Source organism: Pezoporus wallicus, unplaced genomic scaffold (genome assembly GCF_028554395.1).
Source record: "Pezoporus wallicus isolate ANWC-B61680 ecotype Strahan unplaced genomic scaffold, APGP_CSIRO_Pwel_v1 contig_3820, whole genome shotgun sequence".
Taxonomy (NCBI): Eukaryota; Metazoa; Chordata; class Aves; order Psittaciformes; family Psittacidae; genus Pezoporus; species Pezoporus wallicus.
In genome coordinates, this window is record NW_026643060.1 from 322,706 (window position 1) to 345,474 (window position 22,769).

At 41.1% G+C, this 22,769-nt stretch overlaps 2 protein-coding genes across 3 annotated transcripts; one reads left to right on the top strand and one right to left on the bottom strand.

Moving 5' to 3' along the window:
* Nucleotides 1-78: 78 nt before the first annotated feature.
* On the top strand, nt 79-10,341 carry TK2 (thymidine kinase 2). Of its 2 annotated transcripts, XM_057396595.1 has the most exons (10): nt 79-244; nt 1,104-1,141; nt 1,596-1,670; nt 3,008-3,061; nt 4,595-4,684; nt 6,106-6,179; nt 7,947-8,035; nt 8,338-8,417; nt 9,667-9,747; nt 10,138-10,341. In XM_057396595.1, the coding sequence occupies exons 1-10, from the start codon at nt 79-81 to the stop codon at nt 10,234-10,236; spliced, it is 846 nt and encodes a 281-aa protein (XP_057252578.1). In that variant the 3' UTR covers nt 10,237-10,341. The 2 variants fall into 2 exon arrangements, with proteins under 2 accessions (XP_057252578.1, XP_057252579.1); XM_057396596.1 differs by lacking the exon at nt 4,595-4,684.
* Nucleotides 10,342-16,028: 5,687 nt separating this feature from the next.
* Nucleotides 16,029-20,508, bottom strand: LOC130592352 (uncharacterized). The gene is made up of 2 exons (XM_057396608.1): nt 20,173-20,508; nt 16,029-17,943 (listed from the first exon to the last, which is right to left on the bottom strand). Exons 1-2 carry the CDS (start codon nt 20,485-20,487, stop codon nt 16,438-16,440), a joined length of 1,821 nt encoding a protein of 606 aa, XP_057252591.1. The 5' UTR covers nt 20,488-20,508; the 3' UTR covers nt 16,029-16,437.
* Between the last annotated feature and the right edge of the window lie 2,261 nt (nt 20,509-22,769).

Sequence of the window (22,769 nt, forward strand, 5' to 3'; positions counted from 1 at the left end):
CTGGCGGCGGAAGTGAGCGCGCACCGGCCGGAAGCGGTTGTGCTGGGGCAGTGCCGGGGCCGGCAAGAGGCATGGGCGATGTGGCGTTTGGGCGCGGCCTGGGCGCGGCCCGGTGCGCTGCGCGGGGCCCGGGCCCGGGGTAGTGGCGCGGCAGGGGCTGCCTGTGGGGGCGGAGCGGCTGCGGGCTCTCCGACCGGCGGCCTGGCGTTGCGCTCCCGGCCCGGCCCGAGCGGCGCTGGCGGCTGTAAGTCCGCGTGCGGGGGGCCGGGCCCGCGGTGGGACCCTGCTAAACAGGGAGGTGCGAGAGCGGCCTGTGAGTGCGGTAGGCGACAGCCTCTCCCCGCACAACGACCCGGGCCATGGCCACCCGAACGACAGCCTGTGGTGGCGGCGGCCGCGGAGGGGATGGAGAGAGGGTTCAGAGCTCAGCTCTCTTTAAATCCGTCAGCAGCGGTGACACGGGTGTGAGGAGCCACAGCATCTCGTAAGAGGGTGGAGCAAGATCCCCCCCTCTACCTTTTTGCAGCCTGTTCAAACCTCTTTCCGGCTTCTTGCGCGTCGTGGCCCTGATAGGCTTTGTGGGCCCTCACTGGCAGTGTTGGGGAGCCAAACCCACCTTTGTAGTCTGTTAAGGTCAGCTTGTGTATGCCTTATATAGGCAGTTTTGGGATGTAAGGCATCTAAATTACATGTGTTGGAGGTGTGTTTGCATTTTCATGCTCGCCCAGTGTTGTAGCCGGGCCTCCGAAGCACTACAGCTGGTATTTCCAAAATTCATTTTTTTTCCTGCCAGTGTAAACTAACTGAGGAGCAGTAAGTGTAAGAGAACTCTGAAGGAGCATAGGCACTCTCCATTTGACTCCTTGTAGTGTTAAGGACAACAGAAAACTTAAGGTAAACCCTTGTCCGTGTATGCTTAATGTGTCAATTGCATGACCCAGTGATTACCCAAACCCTTAAAGATTGGTAATTTGGCAAAAATTTGTATTAAGCAATAGGGAACCTAAAAAGCTCATGGAGGGTCTGACATTAAGAGGCTCAGTATAGCTTTAAGTTACAAAGAGCTTATTCTTATTTGTAACTGCTGTTTATTTCCAATCTAGATAAACACCTGATAAAAGAAGATGGTAGGAAGACAGTTGTGAGTATTTGTTTTACTTGGGGTGTTCAGGTGGTGGGTCTGATGCTGGATCTTAACCTGGCACAAGGCTATGCTTGCTGTGTTCTGTGAACTGCAGTATAGTCATGAGGGATTTGTGTCAGTGCATGCTGTTGTGTAGGGACAGGTGTCGACTGAAAATAGATAATGTACCTTACACATTAAGTTGTCTGTTTAAAGGATGCTGAAATTACAGCTTCAGTTGGCACTTATTTTAAGTTGAACGAAGTTGAACGCAAAGTGTTGCAGTCTCAGAGGCGAGTTGTGGAAGACAGTGTGGGATAGCGGCAGACAGCCGATGATCCTCTGAAGCTCTTTGGGGGCTGGGAAGACCAAATGTTTTTGTATGAAGTAATTAAATTGCATTGTAGGGAAATAGTATGCTTGATGTGGGAATAATAACACATTTTTTAACAATGATACTCTTTTTCATCAGGTATGTGTTGAGGGGAACATTGCGAGTGGAAAAACAACGTGCCTGGATTATTTTGCACAAACTACTAACATTGAGGTAGTGGGTGTGCATTTCATTGTCTTTATGTACATCATTAAGCAGCTGCTTTTCTTGACAAAATTGACAGAAGTGTTTTCCTTTGGTGGGCTAATGGAGCAGTAGACTGTAAGCCAGTGTACAGACTGGTGCCTGCCCTGCAACTACAAAGAGTCAAACTGTAGAAAAGAAATTCATATCATTGTACTTTAGAGTACAAGATGCCCAGGTATCAGTAAAACCAGTGGATTAGAGGTTGTACCTCTATAAAGTAACAGCAGCCCATGTTTGTTGTTCACATTTGGGTGTGCTTGTTTGCTCTTTCATCTCACAGATATATCATGTAATAAGCAAAGAAGTAATGATGTAAAAATTTGATGTCATGTAATGGAGATCCCAGTAAATGGATGGCTTTTGAAAAATGAAAAATCTAGTTCTGGAGATTTCTTAGACTGGTATGGTATTTGATTTTTTATGCTTAGAGCAAGATTAGGGGAAGGGCAGTTTCCCTGTATTTTAGACAAAATCAAGATCAGACCTTAATGAGGTATTGCTTTTGTGGATATCAGGTAGATATTCCCTGGCATGCCTGGGAACCCACTGATAAAAAGTTATAGGCTTCCTCATAGAAATGCTGGGTTGCCCGATGTTACTTGTTAATTGAACAGGAATGATCCTTACGGGTAAGGATAAACCCAAAACGTAGCAAAGTTTAAATTGCATATAGTGCAACATTTTTTAAAAAGCCAGTGAACTCCCCAGGCTTACCAGCTTCTCTTAGGCCTGGCTCTGCAGTGTTATTGGAGTTTGAACCACATCAGTCTGTTGTGATTTTACCTATTCAAGGTAGAAGCTTTTCTGATCAATTTCATAAAAGTTTTGAGTACATTTTGTTTGTTAGATCACAAAAATAAAATGAGAAGTAGTATGATAGCATTCTCATCCTCTTTGCTGATTTTTCTCTGAGAAATTAATTTGTGAGGAAATGAACCAGGCATTGAAGTGCGTTCAGGACTCAGCTAAGTCATTCCTTCCCTTACATGGGACTGATTTTGAAAAAGTGAAATTACATCCAGGCTCATTAGGTAATTAATCCAGTGTTTTATTTTGGCTGTTTAAAAATGCTAAAAAGAAATTGTATATTGATATTTCTCTATTTTTAAACAGTGTTCATTATTACTTTTTGTATTAGGGGATTCAGTGCTGTTTTCTGAAGAGGAATAACCTTTCTAATACAAGTCCTGAATACTGTGACTTACTGAACGAATATTCATTAAAAATAGTTGTAGGTCTGTAGGGTCAAATTAAGTATTTTGAATCTAAACCATGTTTAATATGGAGTAATTATTTTCAACAAGGTTTTGACAGAACCGGTGGCAAAGTGGAGGAATGTTCGTGGTCATAATATCCTGGTAAGTCACAGGAGTTGTTTCTACAATTATAATTACTGTTCTTTTAGAAAGACATGCATGAGGACTTCTTATTGATCAGTAGAACTGTTAGGAAAGGTGTGGTCGTAAACTCATACAACAGAAGATCTGTTTCAGTGATTAAGATGTGCATCTAATAGAAATATTGCATATAAAATGTGTTTTCATCAAGGACTGGGTCTTTTATTTTGTATGAGCTGAAGAAATTCACAGAAAGGTAAGTCCTGAGTGTGACAGTTGTTTCTGAATCTCATTGTGCCTGTTCCAGAGAAGGGAAGAACGTCACTTGGAAAATGAGAGGTGAATCTGATAGGTTGATACTGTTTGACTGCTGAAGATAAGGAAGATTGAGTCCTGTGAGGTGTCGGGAGCTTCTGATGTCTTGTGGGTGGTCATTGTTTCTTGGAACTGTTCCCCACAGCTATGTCCTTGTGTCACAGCTGTGCTTGGGGACAGCTGTCAGAGCTCTGGATACATCTGCAGATCTGCTTTTGCTGGGGTGGTAGAAGTGGTTTCCAATGTCAGTCTTTGCTGCTTGTGTGGTCATCTCTGTTGCAAAAATTTTATTGCTGGCTGAGATGGGTGTCTGTGCTCAAGCTTATGTGGAATTTGCTGTCAATGCAATTGTGTAGATACACCCTGAACCACACATGCCCAAACATGTATTTGATACGTAGCATAGGTCCTCCAGAAAAGTAAGTTCTCCCTACTAGAAGCTGCTGATGTTTTACTCTCTTATTATCAGTAAAGGGATGGGGCATGCTTATCTGTGCTTATCACAGCAATCTGCACACTTCAGAATGTTCTCTCATTCTGATCTGGGGTAGGGAGAAAAGGAGGAGGTCAGGTCTATGGACTGAAGCCATGCTCCTGACTTAAAGCTGGTCACCTCAGCAAAACAGACAATGAATGATGCTTTATTTTATTTTGAGTCAGATTTTTTTTCTCTGCTTTGCAGGATAGACTGTTGCTTGTAAATGTATGTGTGTGTGGAATTGCAGTAATCAGAAAGTGGAGGATAAAAGAATTGCTTTGAGGATGATTTGGGAAGAACAGTTGTCTGTGTTAAAAGACACCTTTTCTGAGGCCCAGACCATACTGGAACCACATATACATTTCTGGATGGCCTTGGTATTCTGGGAGTCTGTCAGCGCGCAAGAACAGAGTAGCAGATATGTTTGGTTTTTTTTAATTACTGAACATATTTGAACTGTCTCAAATGAGCTCTGCCTTGGTCCTGGCCATTCCAGGTGCAGAAACTAATTCCTGTCGACTTCAGAGAGCATTCCAAACACCCCACTTAGGCATTCTAAGGACCAGGACTGAAACTCTTGCATCAGTACTGTGGAGAGCAATTGATCATTTAATTCTTGTCAAACCTGGTGTCAGGTGTTTCAGTGAACTTCTTTTAGCAATTCTGTTGTAGAGCAAAAGCTAACTAAATACTGAACTTCACTTTTTTTGCTGTTTGACCTAACAAAATTGCCTGCCTCTCGCTTCCATCTCTAACCCCAGGGCTTAATGTACCAAGATGCATCAAGATGGGGGATAACATTACAGACTTACATACAGCTTACGATGTTGGAGCAGCATACCAAACCAATGGTAAATAAACTTATTTTTATTTAAAAAAGCAATTAGGTGTGATTATGAGTAATAAATATTTTTAACCTTGTATCCAAAAGTCAACATGCTGTTTGTGTTCTTTCCTTATTCCTGCAGACAGTATGAATTTTTATAGTGCAAAGACATTGTTGATACACTCAACTTGTGCTCCAGGGGTGAAACATCTGCCTCCTGCCTGCTTAGAGCTTTTACTTGCCCAAACAAATACTGCTTTTTTAGTACCAGCCCTACGAGCTAGACTTGCACAGATGCCTTCCGTCATTACGCATCAGTGACTTGTCTGTAATTGGCATCTATGTAAATTGAGCTCAGATCTTTGGGAAACATTAGGTAATCTTAAAGATAGTGGTGGTATTCATTCTGCTGCTCTCTGCTGTCTACCACAAATTTAGTCATAGTGCCTTGTGTTTAGCCAAAACACTTCCATTAAATTTTATACTTTTTTTTTCCCCCCAAACAGTTTCCATCTTTTTTTTTTCTTGTATTTTTTTTTTTTTAGTTACTCTGTATCTATTTTCACATGCTACCTTTTTTATCAAGATCATTTCATTTCTCTTTCCTTCAAACATCTTTTGTTACATTCTGTGCTAAATCTTCCATTCCCTGATTACAAGATCTGATTTTAGGTGGCATGCTTATATCTCGGTGATTGTTCTTGCATTATTTTTCTGAGTTTATGTCAGGGCAAACTTTCAAAAGTACCACATGATAGTGATACTGCATGTATAATCATTAACTTTTTGGAAGAGGTGTTTTTCCAAGACAGATGTCATTCTGTTAGAGAAGAAGTTCATTCAGATATTCCTGAGGATTGCCCTGTGTTTCAATCTGAGCTTTGCTGTCCTTTGTCACTTGAACTTTGCTGGAGTAGTGTTGCTTCCATGATCATTAACGTGCAGAATACCTGATTGGAAGGAGCTGTGCCAGGGTTACCTTGCTCTGCAGGGGCTAGAGAGTGTCAGAGAAATCTCTCTTCTCCATATGAATCACTGTTTGAACGCATGCAAGACTGACTAAGGCCAGTGCTTTGTCAGATGCAATTACTTCCATAGAAAGTTCTGTTTCTTGGTACAGTTATCCTGATGTTAGGGCTGTGCTGTTGACACAGGAGCACTCTTGAAGGTGGCAGTGATTCAGGTAGCAGTCATTCCTGATGCTCTGCAAATTCTAAATGGATTGCTGCTTTTTTATGTACTCCTAGTTAACCTCAGCTGAAACTTACCTTTGAAACTCGCATGTGAGTAACAGATTAGTTTTGTAGGTGGTTAATAATGCAGTGACCCTAAGTAAGACTAAGAAAACCTGAATAATTTCATAATGTAAAGGACATGATGTGCAGTATAAGTCTGAAAAGAAACAAACATGCTGAAAAATGCAGATTGTCAAGTTTTATTTCCTAGATATCCCCCATAAGAATGATGGAGCGATCAATTCACAGCGCAAGATATATTTTTGTAGAAAATTTATATCGAAGGTACAGTATATAGTCTTATACTTTACTTTCTTGAATTAATTAAATATATGTATAATCGACTGATGATGTCTTTGGTAATCTAAGTGGAGTGTGAGATCTGTCAGTTCTGTGTTGGAGTGGCAGTGTGTTCTGTACAGCATGTGCTACCCACTGGTAGAATAAATGGGCCAGGCGAGAGCCTTTTTCAGAAGAGCTCCTGTGTACAGAGAACATCTTGCTATTCAGAACACCATTTCTTGAAACTATCTGTTCTCCAGCTGAACACAAAAATCTTGCTTAAATCAGAGACACATAATGAATAGGAAAAAAACATGAGAATACATAGAACAGCACTGTAGGAGGAGATAACTACACAGCGTTATCCAACCTAGCATCCAGGACTGGGATTTCTTGCAAGCAGGAACTTGAGTGACAAGCAGGAAATTGAGTCCCATGCTGTTGCTCAGAATCAGGATTCTTAGGCTCAAAATAAACTGCAAACCTCATAGGCCAGTGAGTAAAGAAAGCACAAGAATTGTTTGTCTCTAAATGTTGCCTCCTGAATTGGGTCCTTGCCTCCAGGTGTGCTTGGGCCAGAGCAGAGCAATCAGGCCTAACTGTGAGAGAAGACTGTGGCCTGAAATAGATAAAGCATTTATTACCTGTCTGATGTATAAATCGCCCATCCCATACTAACTAAAATAGTGCAGTAATCAGTAGTGCTAGCTTGTTTTTTTTTTTTGTTTTTTTTTTTTTTTTTTTTTTTTTGTTGTTTTTTTTGTTTAGAATGCTGAGCTTCTTTTGAGAAGTGCATATAACAGACTTGTTTTAATGGATTTTTCAGGGGTTTTCAGGGACAAAACCAGTTTCTTGCCCCCCAGGGAGAATGGCTGCGTGCCACAAGGTGGCATCCATGCTACATAAGCTGCTAGTGTGTTACTGGAACTGCTTTGAAAGTTCAGAGAAACACTGTGAGATGCGAGGCAAACTTTAGAGACAACATTTATCCCAGTCTTTATGCAGTGGAAGTGTACAGGAATCTCATTCTCATTTTTAATTACCGATTCTTAATACATCCTCTATAGACTCCCTTTTACCTAAGTTGGGTGTTTTATTATTCTTACCGAGATAACTCTGTGACAGTTGTCTTCAATATTGTCTATGCTATGTGAATACTGAGTTCACATTAAGCATGTTGAATATTTCACTACTCTTTCCACAAGTATTTTTTACAGTTGGAGTAAATTTTATTTACCTGATGTCATTATTTTTTACTGCTCTTTACTGTGGCTCCTGCAATGAACTGTCAGTGCTGCTCTGTAAATCAAGCCTTTCTGGTTTTGTGACACGCACTCCAGTAGCTCAGATCTGTTTGAAATGATCCTCATGTAAAGAACTCGAGCAGTAAATACCATTGACACTAATTTGTTGTTATTGTATAAATGTCAGTGTGGTTGATGTTTTTCTTCTCAGTCACCAGATAATAATTTCTTAACTGTTAATGAAAATAATGTTTGTAACTGTTAATAATAGAAACATTGTGTTAGTGAGGTTTTTTTGTTTCGTGCTTTTTGTTTGTTTTTGTTTAAGCAAGAAGATTTGGTCTTTTTATTGTATAAACTATGATTTATGAAGCTTTCAGTTTGGGCAGGCGTAATATTGCTCATGTTTTCATTTCACATATGGTGGAGTGAATTCGGAGTAATTCTAATCAGGTGAAAAAAAAAAAAAGTTTAGGTTTGATCTGTGCATGCTATTCAGTGAGTGGTGGCTTTTATGTTTTTTCAGCGGAAAAATGCCAGAGGTGGATTATGTTGTCCTAAGTGAATGGTTTGACTGGATCCAGAACAACACTGATGTTTCGGTTGATTTGATAGGTAAAATTCTGATGAGATCTGGAGGAGCATGTTTGTGGATGGGTTTCCTTCCTGGGAGAAAAAATAAATCTTGTTTTTTGGTTCATAAATAATCACATTATTCAATATAATGGTGCTTGCAGTGTGTAGCATCACGACAGCATGAATTAGTGGATGGTTCATAGATTGATTAACAGTAATGCCAAAGGGGAGATTCAGTGGTGGTACCCAAGTCAGGATTCTTCCCTTCTGTATTTTGTGAAGTAAGTCTCTTTCTTTTAAAGCTGATGACGTGAACATAACTATATTTTTTGTCATGACAGTTTATTTGCAGACTTCTCCTGAAGTTTGTTATGAGAGGTTAAAGAGAAGATGCAGAGAAGAGGAAAAGCTCATTCCTCTGGTAAGGAGTTCCTTCAATATATGTGGTTACAATGAGCATTAGAACCATAATTATTCCAATCTAAATACTAAAATCATATCCTGAGTGTATTGCCAAAATGTGGTGCAGCTGTTTCCACTGCAAACTAAAACTTCGGTATTTATTAAAAAAAGAAATCATGCAAACTGACTTTCCCAGGTTTTATGTTTTAGTAATGTGTACCATAGCTGACTGTTTAGGTGCAGTATTAATCAACTGTTAATCTTCTCTAAGATGTAAAAAAGCAGTTGCTTTAGTATCATTAAATGGCATAAAAGCACCCAGCTGAAGCACAGATACCTGTGCATGGAGATACTGAAGATCTGTGTGGGCAGTTTCTGTTGTCTGCTGTTACCAGGATGTTTATGGATGAAAAGAGTCTCTGCTTGTGTCTTTAAAGAAGAAATTTCTTGAAAATTGTTAGTGTGGGAATCTTCTTTAAAATAAACTGGTAACTGAATGATCACTTTTGGTGTCACAGTTTACAGAATGTCCCTTCATTAAACAAGAAGCCTAACCAGAAATAAATGTAGTTATCTTTGCAGTCCACAGTATGTCTTCTGTATCTCCAGTGTCAGGTAGTTCAGTAGAAGCAATTGTCAGCTGAAGATACATGCAAAGAGCTAAATTTTGGGCCATGTGAAATTTTGCATTGGAGGATAATCCTTGCTGTAATGGATTTGAAGAGACATTGTGTTACTTTGCAGCTCTACTGAGGAGTGTGGGGGAAAAATTACTAATAAAAATGTTAATTGGTCTCCTTTAAAAAAACCCAGACTAATAGTTGATGAAAGGCAGAAGTGGTTTTAGAGGAAATTAGAGTCAGTTAGGAAGAAGTGATTGGGGATTTTAAGGAAATAACATTGATACAGAAAGTGCCTTCAGTACACATTCTTTGCAGTCTTGCCCTTTTTGTCCTTCTCTTTGTTGTACATTTCTCTGTAAAATCTTGACCCACACTATACCTCTTGGAGAGAAATGTTTCTTGATCTTAAAAGGAGTTGAGAGCTCTGTACTCCTGTAAGCTGTCTCTTTGAGGTTCTTCATGGTGTGAAACCTTACACTGGAAGTTAATTTTTCTCAGAAACCTTATGATGCTTTTTATTTTCGCTAGTGGAAATATCTGATACAGGCTTTTATATATTGTTCTTAACTACTTACCAAATGCATAAAAATTGCAATGTGTGTTTCTTCCCTGGGCTTATGTGTTATTTGAATGCCTCCTTTTTAGGAGTATTTCGAAGCTATTCATCAGCTCTATGAAGAGTGGCTCATTAAACATACACTATTTGAAGTTTCCTGCCCAGTGCTTGTGAGTATTATTTAAGTTATAAACAGTTATGCATATGGAAGATTGTACTCTTCAAATATCAAGTGTTACTTAGTGGCAAAAGTAACTAAATCTGCTTTACTAATAACCTTTGGAGAATGAAAACCTCAGAAAAAATGTTTATAGCTATCAATAATGTATAGCATGGAAGTCTGGTCTTCAATCTCTTTGGAATTTAAGGGTCTGTTCACTGTGATTATTTGCAGGATCAGTGTAGCTTTTTAATGAATGCCCAATTCTGAGCAGAATGCTAACCAGACAGATTTCTAGGAGTATATCTCTTTGGCATCAGTTGTAGTCCTGTTCTGTTTTGCTCAAAACTAATCATGTTTTATGGTGTCAAATATTTCTAATGCTTATGTTCTTTTCAAGGTTATTGGAGCTGATCATGACATGCAGAAAATGATAGAGAAGTATGAAGAAAACAGGGACCAGATACTAAACCCATCTAATATGCAACACCATTTATAGAAGTCTGCAGTTGCTGTATTTTATAAAACATGTTTATGAAGTCTGCTTTAAGGGCAATTTTGAATATTATAAATATTTCTAAATATAATGGGGCTTGCTTTTGAATTACACTTTGTGGACTGTTCAGTGGGCTTAGTGCTATGAAATGTTCAGATACAAGTCATAAACAGAATGTAAGTTAATTCCCTTTCATGTTTTTAGGTTCTCCATCAGCTTTACTGTGTCAATTTTACTCAGCTAAAATGTCAGTCTTCTCTCATTTCCCACTTCATTGCTGCTTCCTATAAGTAACCAAATTTTCTTCCTTTTTGATCCCCAAAGACAACCCTATTTTTATAATTTGAAAGAAATAGTTCCACACAGGAAGTGGGATGTCCTTTTTTATTATTAGTGGAAGCAAATGAAGTTTCAAGTTAAAGCATCAAGTTAAAGTAGCTTTGTTAAATAGGTCTTTTCAGGTTGAAATAGGGGGTCTTACTCTAATCCTACCTATGCTAGTGCAGTTCCATTGAATTCTGTAAATTTCTTCCACTTTGCATGAAATCGCAACATAGCTGTTCTGAAGATAACAATGCAGTAGTATAGTCCCACTGAATTCAGTGGCAAAAAAAGCTTAACAGTTTTCAGAAGTGATTGCAGAGTGGCTCTGAGGCTTTTTTTTTTAAAAAAGGCTAATTTCTCTCTGGTGCTCATGAAATCACTGGCCCTGCTATGGCTTAGTTAAGACTAGCTAAAATACAGGGTGCACAGAAGTGTATTTGTTGTTCTTTTCAAATGGTTATAAAAATCCTAGAGTTAATTGATCTCTTAACTATTTTGTATTCTTCAGTTCTTTTTTTTTTTTTCACAAAGAAAAATACAGATGGCTGTCTGGGTTGATATATCTTGATCAGTTTATTGTGACTTACAGGTACTTGGACAGCAGAGAAAAACAGTGGGGATTTCATTGTTAGCTGAAGTGTTGAGTTGCCCTTAATTTCTGTTTGACCTCAGTGTTGTTTTCAAGATAATCCTTTTAATGCAGTAGTTCTATTTTCATGTTACTTTTTCCGTTTGAGGGGAACGATTCCTGAAGTACAGTGTGTGTATATACAGATTTATTTTTTTTTCTGTAATAGTTTTGGTTGGTTTAATTGTAGCAAGCATGGCTAGCAGTGCTTAAAAACACTTACACAGTTGAGCATTTGTCATGCCTTTGTAGTGAATGCTTCTGAAAATGGCTAACATCCAGGACTTAAGTGATCAAAAGGCTGACTGCAGACATTTGTCTGTAACTTGTTGGAGAATACAAATTTTCAGTTATATGGCTTTTCCCTGTTCCACATGATTTTGAACAATATCTGATGGTGTCACTTTCAGAAATCACTTCACTGCTTTCACTTTAGTTTTGTGAGGGCTGTTTCTGTGGTATGCCTAAAAAGCATCGTATTGAAGTGATTGCTTTCCAAGTCAGGAAATGCAGTTCTTGTCTTGTTATTGCCACATTTCCATTTCCCCCTCTCCTCCCCCTCCCCTGCCAAATCTGTACAACTTAATGACTACTGCACTGAGAGAGCATTTCCTAGTGAAGTACTAAATTAGTATACTAAAGCTTGTGAACCAAGTGCTGCCATTCTGTTGTTCTGTTGTAAATATTAAGAATTCTAGCTTAAACATAAGATTGTGTGTTAAGCAATTATCTTATTGAAGCTTATTTGTTAGGGGATTGTAATCATTCTTTAAATGATTAAACGTTCATCATTTTTTCTTCTGTAAGTGACCAAAAGAACTATTTCTTTGGAAATAGTTTTATAAGAAGTTCAGTCACCTGCAGTTTGTTCTTGATTGTAATTTCATTATGGGTTGTATTAGCCTAGGATGTGTATTTTGCAAGCAGTTCAATTGTTTTGTACAGATTATCTTATAGTACAAAGAATGTCACTGTTTATGAGTTTTGGTTAGATCCCCCATTCCCTTTTCTATATCAAACCAATAGTGTGGATGGAGGTTACTGATATTCACAGCTATAATGGAATATAGATGGATCATTTATGTAACTTATTAAAAAAAACAGATGCGATGGCTACAGATAGCATGTTTACTTTGTTTTGCTGTCTAGTATTTTTGTGTATAGATTTTCATATTCAGGAAGGTTGGGGTTATTTAATGAAAACTGGGAACAAAAAACAAACAGGTTTCCTGTTACGTCATAAATTTAAAATGTTTGCTGTCTGCTATAGATGTATAGATAAAAATACTTCAGTAATCATAAGTAACTGTTCTAAAGCCTGGAATCTGGAATTTATTTGCTTTTCTGCCTTGAAATCTCTCGATCGATGACAAAAGGGAAAAAAGGGTTATCAGCATTAGCCTGATACGTATTTTGTTTCTTTTGTAACTAAGAAGCAGTGATGAGGTAGCATGTTGCAAAAGTACTCCTTTCTGTAGGCAGACTGACCTTCATTACCAGTGGAATGGATCACAGAATATAACAACCTGATACTGCTCTTGGCTTTTAAAATTTACTCTGTAGTTTGGATATAGCCTGTGCTTGTGAACTGAGCCACACATAGCTGCTTTTTTGGCTATTCCAGGGTATACTGTCAGAATACTTGAGTAAAAATTATGGGTTTTAATTACTTTTGTCACAGTAAGTTCCACATCTAAGTGTGAAAAGTGGTTCTCTCCTCCTGTATTGCCTTTTCTTTATTACATACTTTAGTCTGAAGAGATGCTGTTTTCTCCAGACTTTGTCCCGGTCAGGGTGTCTTAGCAGACGAGTAACATCTGGGAGCAGTATATAAGCTGATTTCAAGTAAGACAGACTGGCAGAAATAATAGTATTTAACATTTGCACTGTCTTAGCATGGCCTTTTGTGTCCTTTCTTCCAGCACAAGAAGCAGGCTCAGGAGATCTTCGTTGTTTGATTAAACTTTTCAGAACTGACTGTTCAAAACCATAGGCTGTGAGAAACCTCAAAAATTGCCTTCACCAGTGTAATTACCACACAGACCACCAACGCAAGGGAACAATCCAGCATCTCTCTTCATTGCACCTCCTCCTGCACAGTATAAGAAGTGTCGGGTATTCTGATGTCAGTTGTTTTCAAGATTCAGACCTAAGCTCTTGTTACTCTCCTGAATAATGGCTGTCCTAGCAAGTTACTGTCCCAGTCCTTCCTGTAATGTGTGGAAGTTTAAGTAAACATTGTGCATTTCTGAAGCAGTAAGAAGTTGGGTCAGAATTACGGTGGTGTTTTTTCCACCCCCAGCATTTGAGGGGGCTGAAAGTTACGTGCCTTTTTGAAAAGTTTAGTTTTAGAGCAAAACCTAGCAGTTACTACATTAGTTCCTACTAATTGAGTGGCATTACTAAAGAGAAATAGTCTTAAGTCTTTTTCCATCTTTTTTTTTCCTCTTCTGTCTTAACACTGAAATTTGGTTTTCATTCTTGGCTTAAAAAACAACAAAGTTTGTTCTAAAACCAGCTTTGCTCCTTAAGCACCCTAAGGACAAGTCCAGACAGGCGAAGGTCTATGTGTGATATGAATGTTAAGGGGAAGAAAAATGACTATTGCAAGAGATCCAGAAGGGAGAGGCTGTGAATGACTATAACCCACCTACCAGGTATGCTGCCTGAGCTCTGTATCTATGCTCATTGAAAGAGAATTATTCTAATTCAGTGCTTGGGAGATCTGAGCCATTCAGAGTAGTTATGTGTAGTGTACACATTTGGAACAGAATTGGCCTAGAGTCTCTGTGATGGAAAGACATCCAATCAGTCAGTAAATCCCCATTCAATTCAGACTATCAGGACCAGCTGCGGCACAACTGAAGTTGACAGCTCACCAGAGGATAGGTATTTTAGAAACACAAACCACCTTTCTTTAGGAAGGGCCCCAGGCAGCCCTCTTGCTGTCTAGCAGCACTGCCTAAGCAGTTGCCCTTACTTCACTTACTAGCCGAGGAGAGGTGCAGTGGTTACTACCAATAGGGGCAGGAGGGCACTGGCTAGTCAGAAATCTTATTTTACCTTACCAGAAATCTTAAGTTTACCCTTTTACCTGTCCCTCTTCTCAGGTCTGACTGTATTTACAACTAGGATTCATGTGGAAGCAGCTGCACAAAGGACTGCTGCCTATTAAATATGACTTATCTTTGTTTCAGCTGGTTTTCAAATCCCTTCACTCTTCAGCTTTAACTGTAAATCAGTTGCAAATGCAACATTAGTTTAGTACAAGACCTTAAAATTCTACCATTTGTACAAAAGAAGTTAAAGGTGTTCTAGCAGCAAGGAAGAAATTCTTTACTGTGAGGATAGTAAGGCACTGGTTGCCCCATCCCTGTGTTCAAGGTCAGGCTGGAGACGGCTTGAGTGTGTGAGGCATCCCTGCCCATGGCAGGGGCGTTGGAACTAGATGATCTTAAAGTCTGTTCCAACCCAAACCATTCTGTGATTCTGTGAATAACAAACTCACATAAAAATATCCAGAAGACTTAGCGCATAGTGGCTCTTCCTATGAAGGTAGACAATTAAAACACATAATAATCCCCACAGGAAGAAAATACAGTTTTATAAAGCCAAAATAGAAAGGATAGGTTCTTGAAAGAAGAGCTAGGAGGCTGCTTGCTCCCCCCCAGCAGCAGGGGAGACTAGGAAGAGCAAAATCAAGAGAGCGTTTTGGTTGAGACAGAGGTTTAAGAACCAAAGGAAGGGGGTGGGGGGGAACCCAAGTGATGCAATGGCAGTAACTTACCACCTCCCACAAGCAGACTAGTGCCTTGCAAGTCTCTGAGCAATGGCCACCTTGGTAGACAAAACCCCCACCTTCTTCTGCCACTCCAGTTTTATTGCCAAGCATGATGTTACATGTTATGGTATAGCCCTTTGGCCAGTTCAGCTCAGCTGGGTCCCCTTCCCAGTTACTCATCACAGGGCATAGTTAGAAGAAGAGAAGGCTGTGACACTGCAAGAACTCCTCAGCAATAGCCAAAACACTGGTGTATTGTGTATTATCAACAGTTTAGCCACAAATTCTGAATGTACCACTCCAGGAGCTGCTGTGAAGAAAGCTATCTGAATCCTAGCCAGACCCAGCACAGAAATACTAATTTGTATGTTCGTGTTAATAATACCTGTTTCTCCCAACCCCACCCAAAGCTGAAGGCAGTCCTGTCACTTGATGTTACTTTGGTCAAAATTTTATTCCTCCTCCACTGCTGGAATCAAGTGGTGAGGGGACCTCAACAATTAGTTGTTCAAAAAACAGAGCTTTACTTTTTTGCTCTTGAGGCTTTTGTAGTGTAACCCGCGTGCTCCTCTTTGAATTTCTGGGGGATGAAAGTCAATTATAAACAATTTCAGCTAATTATACATGAAACAAAACGTTGAAGTGCTACTGGAAGTTACTTCAAGCAGTATTAAACTGTCTTCCTAGGACTCCAGCTTACAGCTGATCTAACACTCCTGTCTCCTTTCCTTTTCAGCACAATGCTTTTCACACAGCACTCCCACCTAAGAATAGCCCTTTTCCCAGCACTAATACTCACTGGGACCCTTCTCTGATTTAATTTTTTTCCTGCTACGAGAATGGCAGTTTTCCCCCTTCATTTAAGCAAAATGAACTGGCTCACAGAAAAGTCCAGTTACAGAGAAATAAAATCCAGAGCTGGTGCAGAACAAAGTGGCAGGAACAGGGGTGAAGGAAGTGACAGCAATAGCTGGATCTCCCTCTTCCAGTAGCAGTGAACAACTACGATGCTCACTGCTTCTGACATTTGTGGTGGTAGCCACAAAAAATTTTGTAGAGTGGAGACGGGTATAAAGAACCTGCAAAACAGGTTACTGCCTCTAGAAAACTGGAAGGGTTCACAAGGCTGTTTCCTTTGTTAAACCTAAAGGAATGTTAAAGAACTTTATGAGCTTATTTTCAACTGAAAACAGGAATATAATCAGCTCAGAGCACAGCTTCACAGGAGTGTAATGAGTTAACAAAAGTGCACTCCAGTACAGCATTTGTAAAGCTATAAAGTGGGTCTTGCAACTTAGAAACACTTAGCTGTTCCTATTTCTATCATTGTACAGCATGCTATACTTGAAGAATACTTCAGAAATAGGTCTGTAATACTGTTTTCACAAAGCTAATTACCTCCTTGAAAACATGAAGGCCACAAGTGAGAGGAAAAAACCCAGGCAGATTACAAATAGAAGCACTGGTAGACTCAAGTGTGATGGCATAACATTCCTTGGTCAGTTTTGTCAATAATGACATAAGGCTCCTGGATTTCATTTACTTGTGAATTACAGTTCTCCAGCTTTATTTCACTGGATTTGGGAGAGTCACATTCAGGCTGCAAGAGGCTCCTTCTGCCCTCTGTGCTGGTCCTTCTTATACGCGAAGACTGAACATCAATGCTTTGTGGTGGAATGTAGGTGAGGTTAGGGGGCTCTCTAATGTGTCTGAAGCACGCAGAAGCTGTATGTGCATAAGGAGTATCCATTAATAGTCTTTTGCTATCAGAACCAGTAGTGGAGTCCTCCACATTCCCAGTAGAACAGCATAGATCTGAAGACAGCTCAGTATGTGCAGCTGCTCTGTTTTGAATCTGAGCATTAGTCAGAAATGTATGGTTTATTTTGGAGTGATTAAATTCTCCTACATGCCTGTCACTTGTACTTGCATAAGATACTGACTCAGGTTGTCCAGTTTCCTCTACTGGATACGTAAGGTCTTTCTGAGTGTCTTTGATTTGTAGTTTTGTGAAGGTTAAAGACAGCTCACAGATTTCCTCTTCCCTAGGGACACTGCAGTTTTTGACAGATGCAATGTCCTTGTATGGCAGAGACTTCAGCTCATTGGGTTCATCTGCAGGGTCCGGGTCTACGCAATTTATGGCATCGTTAATTTCTGCTTCAACTGATCCTTCAGGGACTTCTTCAGCTTGGTACTCCAAAGTGGTTCTACTGTCACAAGAGCTGTCAGCAAATATTGCAAAGGCTGGTGGACCACTTGCTCCTGGTGAGAGTGGCACAGGCCTGATCTCATTTGCAGCTGATACTGCAGTGACTGCCAAAACACATTCTTCACTTAGACTGGCTCTTGGCTTTTTTTCAAAAGGTTCTGGAGAAAGATTCTCACTGAAAATAGGTGTTTGTCTTATCACAATGTCACTATATTTGATAAAGAAGTCTTCACTGTCTGAGCATTTGCCTGGCAAATGTACAGTGTTAATGATTTGTCTTTGGTGCTTCTGAAGCCTGTTAGTGGACTGAGCAACTGCTAACTGAGGCACGTAATCTTTGATCTTCAGATCCCCAGCAGCTTCAAAGGATCTATCACTAGTAGATGAAGATTTCTGTTGAGTAGCAAGGCACAAAGATGTCTCACTGTTTTCTTTACTTTCTAGATTTTCAGTGTCTTCTCTCTGGGGTGTCTGATCTTCTTTGTCTTTATTTCGATGATGCTGGTGCATTTGTGTTCTCTTCTGTAAGGTCTCCTCCAAATTGCCACATTTTTCTTCATTTGTCATTTCGAGGATGGTTTCACACTCAATTCTTGCCAGGAATATTTCAAATGCAGTCTGCTTCGTTTCTTCATTGTTCCTCTTTTTGACAAGTGAAAACTCTGTTGCTGTTGTTGCAATGTAACCTATTTTCTCCAGTACTGTTTTTACAATGTCATCTGGGAGCACAGATTGAATATAGTAGACAAAATTACCGGTGAATGTCTGAAACAGAATGCAACATGGAAAAAACAGATGAACACTGGGGGAGTGTGGAGTGGAGAGAAGCATGAAAGATTTCCTAAAAATCAAAAGTACTTCAAAAATTACTTAAATCTTTAAAAAGGCTATGTTCCTTAAAGTCTGAATTTTGAATCAAAGTGAGCTGAGCTTTTCTAACAGCACTATTTTGTCAGATTCTCAAGCATTATAGCTTTGCTATATATAGCACATTAACTTCAGAGAAGGTACACCAGTTTAAAGCTGCTGAGATACTGGCTAAGACCATCAAGATTCAAAAAGGAATAGACTAAGAAAATCATTTTAGTCAAACCAGAGAAACTCAGAAATAAGTCTTATGCGCTCTAGGGAAGAATTAAAGATTTTTAATCAAAAAGCCATAGAATAAATCCCTGAGATCTAATCTTTTCCTAAAGAAAGACACAATGCACTCACTGTTCACTGTATTTCTCAACTGATGAGAAGACTATAACTTATTTTTTTTGCATGATTCAGACTCCTGCTCTAACTTTACTACCCTCAGATTAAGTTGCCATTTCTTTGAAAGCACTTTTTGGAAGGAAGACTATTCCAGCAGAAATACTGCCAGAACACAGTCTCTTTGCACAAACTGTCTGCAAAACATGACTTGAATAAAATGCTGCTGCTGTGTAACAATTTAAAAAAAACTGTTCAACACCTGCTTGGTTTTGGAGCTACCCCAGGCACAAGGCGTGGTTTGTAAAGTAGAAGTGGTTTTTGGTTTTGTCTGAAACACTACAACAGGAGAGACTATGCTGACCTAAGCATGACCAACTCCAGGCAGATTAGAACAGAACTGAGGAAGGCAGGCATGTCAAGACTTCCAGAATCAGGGTACCTTGTTTTCAGGCTACCCAGCTTCAGACTGACTTATCTACTTCCTAGACTAAGACCTAAGCATTGGTCTCATAGGCACAAGCTTGAGGGAGAAAAAAACTGATCCCCCCAAAGGCCATACTATAATGTAGGACTACACCTCAGTCCATTCTCAGATAGATTTGTCAACAGTGCCTTTCACACCCCAGCTCCTATTCTTTCTTGAGGGAAAGTATGGAGCAGGTACTACTCTGTGTGGGGTGTGGCATCCGAGCAGGTGAGATACTGGAAATGTGAACTAGTATCCTACATATGACCAGCAACTTTTTATCAGACCTGAATGTACAGAAGATACTGGCTATTCTCCAACTTGTGCCTTGCAGTAGAATTATTTCAGGCCTTCAGCAGGCCATCCTGCACTCTGGATTACGCCCAGTGGTCATCAAAGTTAGATTTTTCAATGAAGCCTGGGATCCTGGTGTTACGAAAGCTGAGCCCACGAGCTGTAGACCTACCTTATGCTTTGCCCTGTTTTAGGGACATGAATGAGTATAACAGCATTTTAAAGCTGTCTGAATGTGCAGATTGGACCTAATGGGCAACAAGAAGGAAAGAGGTAGCCTTTCCTTATCAACACCTGTGGCTGTAGGAAGGGAAATAAGTTTGCTTCTTGGGTCTTCAGGGATTTTGTCTAAATACAGTAGATTTTGCATGTGTTTAAGACTACTGCCTTTTCTGGGCAATGAGATGTGTTCAGTGTACTAGGGAAGCAGGATGACCTAGACCACCCTGCTGCCAAAACCAGCGGCATTTCCTCTTTCAAAGGGGGTTTTCCTATCCACTTGACCAGCTGCAGTCACCAGAGGTAGGGCAGTTGGTAAAATCTCTGGATCAAAGAGACACTGGCTCATCTGGCCTTTGGCATCAAACTATAATTTTAGTATATTAGTAACTAATACTAAAAAGCATCCTCTCCTTATAAGGAAATTAAGGTTTACGCTCAGACTGTTGAGAGTTTAAGCCCTTCATGGCATCTTTACTTCTCCACCGTGACACAATAAAATAAGGTCTATGCAAGACCCTGCACGGCCCAGCGCTTCCGGGAAGGCCCCCGAAGGCCCGGCTTTAGCGTGGACAAGACTGCAAAGAAAACGAACACCGTGCAGGTCCCTCACTGCGCTCAGGGCGCTCCTAACCCGTTCTAAATGGGCTCCTTAAAGGCTGTCCCTGGCTCCCGGAGCGCGGGCGCTGCGGCCGTGCCTTCTGCGCCACAGGCCCGGGGAGGCCTCGGAAGGCCGCGGCCGCCAGAACCCGAGTCCGGAGCAGCCGCCCGGGGGATGGCTGCGCCCATGCCCGAGTCCTACAGCGCTCCCCTACCTTCAGCGACCTGATCTCTTTCCGCCACGGGGAGAGCAGCAGGTTGACACACAGCAGCTCCAGCACCTCCAGCGCCTTCCGCAGGTCGCTGAGGACGCTGCCGGCCCGATCGCCGCGGGCCCCCCGGCACCGCTCCGCCATGCAGCGAACGTCCAGGGCGCCGCGCCGCCGCGGTCCCAGCAGCCGTCGCGCCCTCGCCTTCAGGGAGGCTTCATCGCACACCACCAGCTCCCCCTCCGCCCCTCGAGCCGTGTAGTACGCCAAATAGTCCCGCAACACTTCCCCATCCTCCTCGCTCACCGCCACCTCCCTCATGACAGTGCCAGACCGGCAGGGGCACCCCTCGGCTCGCCACTGGCAGCTGCTCCGCGGCGCCGCGCGGTCAGTGGTGCCCCGCAGTGTCAGTCAGGGCGGCGGGCGGGCGCCACAGCGACCCCAAAGCGAAAGGCGGGAGGGCAGCGCCGCGTGGGGTGGGTTTTGGCGCTGGGCGGGCGGGGGATGCCCTGGGGTAAGTTCAGTGTTTCCGGACCCCAGGGTTCCGAGGGCGCCGTGGTGAAGCGGAATCTCGGCTTACCTGGCCGCGGTCGTATTTCTTTTCCTCGTGAAAGCGGCTCTATGGTGTTGCAAGCGAACTGCTTTTCTCTCTGGCTTGCCCGGGACGAAGACTTTCCGAAAACATATGCTTTTGATCGTCATTCCAAGTGAAATGCCATTAGGAAATACTTATTTAGAATTTGTGTATGGGAAATTGCTATATAAAAATTGCTGATCTAGCCAAGAGGGAAGGGGAGTCAGATCCCCATGCTAGCACCGCATGTTCAAATGAGGCCATCTGCTGCAATGCCTTGAGTTTTCTCCCCTGCCATGTGTGCCTGCACACGCAGGCAGGGTTGGCTGTGCTCTTAGCAGGGTGCCTGCAGGCGGCTGCGCTCTCTTCTCGCCATTTCCAAAACTTTACTGACCCAAACGAGACGGGTGCATTTTATGTTTTTGCTCACACCCTCCCACAGGGGCGGGATTGGATCCTTTCAACTCTGCAGTTTTTGTTAACATACAGAATAGCTAGCTGTGTTTTGTTGCAGCCTGGTGCAGTACTGCCGAATGATGTAAGGAATCTTGCTTTGTTGCTGGTTCTTTTGTTTTGCTTCTCAGTCAAGTGTATTTACATAAACAGCAAATACTGAGTTGTCTTATCTGTCTAGCTATTTATTTATTGTTATTCTCTGAATTAGATCCCTAGTACAGCTTCCAAGGGTGGAATTTTTCTGTGTTTTGAAGGTCCTAATACTAAAAGCTTGCTTTCTGAAAGAGAAGCTTAATCAATTCCTTGGCATGCGTGTGTATGTGGTACTAATCCCCTCACTGTCAGTGAGGCAGGGTATTTGCCCATGAGCCAGGTCCCCGAAAGTCCCGTGGCAGTACCCTTGAGCTATGAGGTTTTCCATCTTCCTCCTTCCTTCTTCAGTGCTATTTTAAAAATGTTTTGCAAGAAATTTTGCTCTTTTCTGAGTGCATTAATTTTGCTTATTACTGATTTCAGTCTCCTGCAGAAATCTGGCTAGGAGCCATGACAAAATACTTTTAGTTTTTACAGTGTTCTTCCACTGCTTTATTGTTATTTGAGTTTAGTTTAAAACAAACAAAAAAGTCCTTTGTGAATCTGTTGGGTTCATTTGGCGTGTAAGAGAAGACAGAATCTATCAAAATTATCAAAATTAATTTTTTTTTTCCTAAAAGACTACAGCAAGGCAAAAGCCTGGTCATTCATCTTAGAAGAGAAGAATTCCATAGAAAGGAATGGTCACTTCCAGGTGTGTATGCAACCTGTTGCTTTTTCCCTGGGGTTCAGAAGTTCACAATGTCAATACCTGGTGAATTGCATCAGGCTGTATACCTGACTCTTATTTCATTGCAGTTGGGCAGAGGAGGGTTATTGAAACTATATTAATAGGAGATGCAGAAGAACAAATAAGGGAATCAAGGCATTGGACCCAAACCACAAACAGACCATCCTGGGTACTTCTGTGTTCCTTAAAGCTTTAATTTTATTTGTGACTCTCCTGGACATGGAAGCTGTTCTTCGTGTTACTTTTTCTTGCTTTAATGGAAGTGAGGTTATATATGCATATGGACCTGTCTGAAATCTGAGCTGTGAATTTATTACATTCTTATGAGTTCAGCAGCCAGTGTTCAAGCATTCATTACTGTGAGCTGAGTAAAAGGGAAATGAGTATGAACTTTTCTGCCTGAGAAGTTTAAATTTATGAGATGCTGTTGGGAACTCAGAAAACATGAATTTAGTTTCTGATCTATTTACAGTTCCCACTTCACATGAAGCTAGAGCTATAGGTGCTTGGACTTAATTGTGATGAATGTTTTCACTGAAAGCTTTTTTGCTGTGACAACAGTATGGTGTTAGAAATGACGTAATTCTCAGTGGGTCACTAATGTGGTCTGGGCTGAGAGAACTCTCTTTTCCCAGAGGGTATTGGCAGATCATCTAGGATTTGGAAAGCTGCTAATACACAATGACTGAAGTACAACTGCCAATTCTGAGGCTGTGAAGCAGTGTTAGACACTGACAGACAGTCCTAAAG

What these genes read in the sequence shown, in the direction of transcription:
- TK2 (XM_057396595.1), top strand. Translation starts at nt 79, where the DNA reads ATGTGGCGTTTGGGCGCGGCCTGGGCGCGGCCCGGTGCGCTGCGCGGG. An exon ending in CCCGAGCGGCGCTGGCGGCT is followed by an intron (nt 245 to 1,103) that starts GTAAGTCCGCGT and finishes TTTCCAATCTAG; the next exon opens with ATAAACACCTGATAAAAGAA. An exon ending in AAGATGGTAGGAAGACAGTT is followed by an intron (nt 1,142 to 1,595) that starts GTGAGTATTTGT and finishes CTTTTTCATCAG; the next exon opens with GTATGTGTTGAGGGGAACAT.
- LOC130592352 (XM_057396608.1), bottom strand. Translation starts at nt 20,487, where the DNA reads ATGAGGGAGGTGGCGGTGAGCGAGGAGGATGGGGAAGTGTTGCGGGAC. An exon ending in AAGAGATCAGGTCGCTGAAG is followed by an intron (nt 17,944 to 20,172) that starts GTAGGGGAGCGC and finishes ATTCTGTTTCAG; the next exon opens with ACATTCACCGGTAATTTTGT.